At 48.0% G+C, this 4,796-nt stretch overlaps 1 protein-coding gene across 1 annotated transcript; it reads left to right on the forward strand.

The window, feature by feature from the left end:
• The first annotated feature begins 1,585 nt into the window (after positions 1-1,585).
• On the forward strand, positions 1,586-3,499 carry LOC131018453 (uncharacterized). Its single transcript, XM_057947173.1, has one exon. It carries the CDS (start codon positions 1,586-1,588, stop codon positions 3,497-3,499), a length of 1,914 nt encoding a protein of 637 aa, XP_057803156.1.
• Positions 3,500-4,796: the final 1,297 nt, after the last annotated feature.

The following is a 4,796-nucleotide window of genomic DNA, read 5'->3' on the forward strand; positions in this document are numbered from 1 at the left end:
GTTTATGCCTTGGTGATTAGAGAGCGAGTTAGTGACAGACCCAATTACCCGATTAGAGTGTTTAGATTTCCTTTCAGTTCTCGTGAGCAATACGATTAAAGCCCTGCTAAGTCTTCCTTGTGAGACGACTTGAGTCACCTTACCACCCTAGGACGACCTCGTATAAATTCGAGTCCATCCGTTAGGTGTTTTTGGATGAGTCAAATTTTGGCGCCGTTGCCGGGGAAGGCTTTAGGCATTTGATTGTGTTGCATTGTTTTCCGTGTTTTCTTTTGTTTAATTCTTTTGAGTCGGTTATTTTCTCCCTCCGGTGCGTTTGATTTGTTTGTTCGTGTTGTGTATGCAAGGACGCAGAAGCTTGAAGAGGAAGCTTGCACCTTACTACGACAATATTCACCGACCTCGTGAGGTCCCTTTAAGCCTGGAGGAGGAGTCTGAGTCCAGTTCGAGAACCCTTGCGGAATCACAGTCTCGAGAGGGAGACCGTGAAGAGAGAATTGCTACCAATCCCATCCTGGAAGCCATTGAGGAGACGCTTACAGAGCACTCTGAAGAAGAAGAAGAAGCTCGGCCCAATCTTGACCAAGAAGCAATGGGAGATTTTTCCAGACCAGTCATTGGAACCACCAGCACGTCAGCGATAGTGCTCCCCACGGCAGTCCGGAATTACAATCTGAAGCCCAACGATTCAAACCTGTTGCCGCTCTTTTATGGGATGCCGAGTGAGGACGCCTTACAGTTCATCCGTGACTTCTGCACTCAAGTGCAGACCTTCCCACTACTGGAGCTCACCGAGGATCAGTTGAGACTCAAGTGCTTACCTTATGCACTCAAGGACCGGGCTAGAACGTGGTTACTGTCCTTGCCGCCAAACTCCATCACCACATGGGCGGAGGCGAGTGAGAAGTTCATGCTCAAATACTACCCTAATCACAAGACGCAAGAGATTAGGACACATATAATGAACTTCATGCAAGGAGCTGACGAGCCCCTCCACGAGGCTTGGGAGAGATTCCAAGAGCTTCTCCGCCAGTGCCCGCAGCACCAGTTGGCGCCCGTCATGTTGATGCAGTTCTTCTATGACGGATTGATTCAGACAGCACAGTTTATGGTGGATAGTACCGCTGGGGGCAACATTGCCCGAAAGACGGCTGATGAGCTCAAGGAGATCTTCAACACACTTGCCGCGAGTTCTCAACAAAAATCAGTCAGAGGAAGGAGGGTCGAAGCCAATGCTGTAGCCCCAAACAATGAGCTGCAGAAGCAAGTAGCGGACCTGATGAGGCAAGTTCAGCATCTAAGAATGAATCAGGTGGAGCCTCAACCCGTTCAAGCACCGCCAGCTCAAGCACCGCCAGCTCAGGCACCGCCAGCAGAAGGGTGTGGCATTTGTGGCGATTTTAGCCACGGAACTAACGAGTGCCACCGAATGGGGGAGTTCACACCTGAAGGGGAGGCAGAGGTCTATGCTGCTCAGGGATACCAGGGGAGACCTCAATTTGAACAGAGGCCCATGTTTAATCAAGGGCAACAGAATTCCAACTCGGGGTGGCGAACTCAGCAGAATTCTGGATGGAGGAACCAAATGCCTGGCCAAGGGTCGGGATCAAATCAAGGAAATCAATTCCGCCGTCCTCCTCAGCAATTTGGGTATCAGAACCAGCAGCAGTTCTACCCACTTCAACAGCAGTTCCCTTTTCCTCAGCAGCAGAACTACCCTCAAGCTTACCAGCAGCAGCCCCCGCAGTATCAGCAGTACCAACAACTCCCTATGCAGCAGGGGAATTTTCAGCAGCAACAGCAGCAATTTCAGACTGCTTCCCAACAGTTTCAGAAGCAAGCCCAACCGCAGAAGCCGACTCTCGAGGACACCATGCAATCTTTTATGGAGATGACCAAGCAGAGCATGGAGTCCCAGTCGGCTACAATCAAGCGTCTCGAGACAACCGTTGGGCAGCTCTCCGGGACATTGAACCAGATGCAGCAGCAGCAACAACCAGGGAAGCTCCATGGACAAGGATTGCAGCCCCACCAAGCCCAAGCAGTTACTGTTTTACGCAATGGAAAGGTGGTGAATAACAAAGTGGAAGCCCCTGTGGAAGAACCACCCAAAGAAGCTCGCATGGAAGAGCAAGTAAAGGAGCCGCTGCAGCCAAGGGAGGAGGAAAAGGAGAAAGAGAAGGAGCCCGAGGTGAAGCTCCACAAGGCTGCCAAGCCATACAAGCCACCGGTTCCCTACCCAAGCCGGTTGAAGAATGAAAAGCTGGACCAACAGTTCACCGATTTCTACAACATGTTGGCAAAGGTGAACGTGAACTTGCCACTTCTGGACGTGATCAGAAATGTCCCGGCTTACGTGAAGTTCTTCAAGGAACTGGCGTCTAAGAAGAGGAAGTTTGTTGACAACGAGAAGATTCTTGTGTCCGAGGTTGCCAATTCCATCATGCAGCAGCCCTTGCCACCTAAGCAACGAGATCCAGGTAGTTTTGTTATCAATATTGCTTTGGGGAACGGTAAGGAGGCCTCTGGTATGCTTGATTTGGGGGCAGGGATTAATTTGATGCCGTACTCTATTTTTAAGCAACTAGAGTTAGGCGATTTAAAACCCACTCGAATGTGCTTACAATTGGCTGATAGATCAGTTAGGTATCCTCGCGGGGTTATTGAGGATATCCTAGTTAAAGTGGGTGGTTTGATTGTGCCTGTCGATTTTGTTGTGCTTGAGATAGGAGAAGTCCATGAGAATGGCAAGGAACACACTTTACTGCTAGGAAGACCATTCATGGCCACCACTAACACGTTGATTGATGTGAAAAATGGAACAATAAAAATGACCGTGTTAGGAGAGTCCGTGTCTTTTTCTGTGCATCATAGTCGCGCTTTGCCATCATCTTCTTTCACTAATGAATGCTCTTATATAGATGCTATTGATGGCCTCGTCGAGATGGTTTTTGCGCAGGAACAAGAGATAGTGGAGGTCTTTGCAGGATCGGCGGACATGGAGGAGTTTGCTCGGGAAGCCGAGGAAAGAGAGAGAGAACGAAGAGACAAACTCCCCATTGATGAGCCTGTGGTGCTAGAAGAGGCCACGAAGTGCAAATATGTGTACTTGGAAGAAGGAGAGGAGAAGCCCGTGATAATATCCGCCGAGCTCACGCATGAGCAAGAACTGGCGTTGATGGGAGTGCTAAGGAGCAACAAGTTGGCATTTGGTTGGGGCCTTGCCGACATTAGTGGTATTAGCCCCGCCACATGCATGCATCGGATTCACCTCGAGGATGGAGCAACACCTAAGAGGGATGGTCAACGAAGACTCAACCCCGTCCTCATGGAGGTAGTACGCAAGGAGATACTCAAGCTATTAGCGGAAGGGATCATTTACCCTATCGCCGATAGTGAGTGGGTAAGCCCGGTGCATGTGGTGCCCAAGAAGGGAGGAATCACGGTTGTCCTGAATGACAACAAGGAGCTGGTGCCGACCTGCCCGGTCACGGGTTGACGTATGTGTATTGACTACAGGAAGCTAAACGCCGTCACAAAGAAGGATCATTTTCCGCTTCTTTTCATTGATCAAATGTTGGATCGTTTAGCTGGCCATGATTTTTACTCTTTCCTTGATGATTTGTCAGGTTATTACCAAATAGCAATCGCGCCGGAGGACCAGGACAAGACGGCGTTCACAACCCCATTTGGTACCTTTGCGTGGAAGAGGATGCCTTTTGGGCTGTGCAATGCACCGGGGACCTTCCAACGGTGCATGATGTCGATTTTCGCGGAAATGATAGGTGATTTTGTTGAAATTTTCATGGGTGACTTTTCCGTGTTTGGAAATTCGTATAGTGATTGCTTGGGTAAAATTAATTTGGTTTTGAAAAGGTGTATAGAGAGTGGGCTAACTTTTAGTTGGGAAAAGAGTCACTTCATGGTGACTAGTGGCATCGTTCTTGGCCACGTGGTGTCAAAAGATGGTATAGAGGTTGATAGGGCTAAGGTGGAGGTGATTGAAAAATTACCCCCACCAATTGATGTGAAAGGTATACGGAGTTTCCTAGGTCATGCCGGGTTTTACCGACGTTTCATTAAGGATTTCTCTAAAATTACCCAACCTTTATGTCGTCTACTTGCTCAAGATGTGGATTTTGATTTTAATGAAACCTGTATGCATGCTTTTGAATTGTTGAAGCTTAAGTTGAGCACTGCACCTGTTGTTGTTGCACCCAATTGGTCTTTGCCTTTTGAGATTATGTGTGATGCGTCAAACTCTGCTGTGGGAGCCGTTCTTGGTCAACGTGTGGATAAAATGTTGCGTGTCATTTACTATGCTAGCTTGACTTTGAATAGCGCACAAGTGAATTACACCACCACTGAAAAAGAGTTGCTTGCTGTGGTCTTTGCTTTAGACAAGTTTCGTGCTTATATCATAGGCTCTAAAGTAATTGTCCATAGTGATCATGCGGCTCTAAGGTATTTGTTGACTAAGTCCCAAGCTAAGCCACGCCTTATCCGTTGGATTCTATTACTGCAAGAGTTTGATCTTGAGATTAAGGATAGAAAGGGGAGTGAAAACTCCGTTGCCGATCACTTATCTAGACTTGAGCACAATGTGGTTGAATCGAGTCAAGATGTCATACATGAGTCCTTCCCGTTTGAACATACTTATGAAATTGCCTCTGTGCCTTGGTTTGCGGATATTGTCAATTACCTTGCTTGTGGTGAATTAAGACCCGATCTAACATCCCAAGAGAGGAAAAGGTTTTTGGCTACTTGCAGGCAATACTATTGGGAAGACCCTTATC

The sequence above is a fragment of the Salvia miltiorrhiza genome, chromosome 3 (assembly GCF_028751815.1).
Source record: "Salvia miltiorrhiza cultivar Shanhuang (shh) chromosome 3, IMPLAD_Smil_shh, whole genome shotgun sequence".
Lineage (NCBI taxonomy): Eukaryota > Viridiplantae > Streptophyta > Magnoliopsida > Lamiales > Lamiaceae > Salvia > Salvia miltiorrhiza.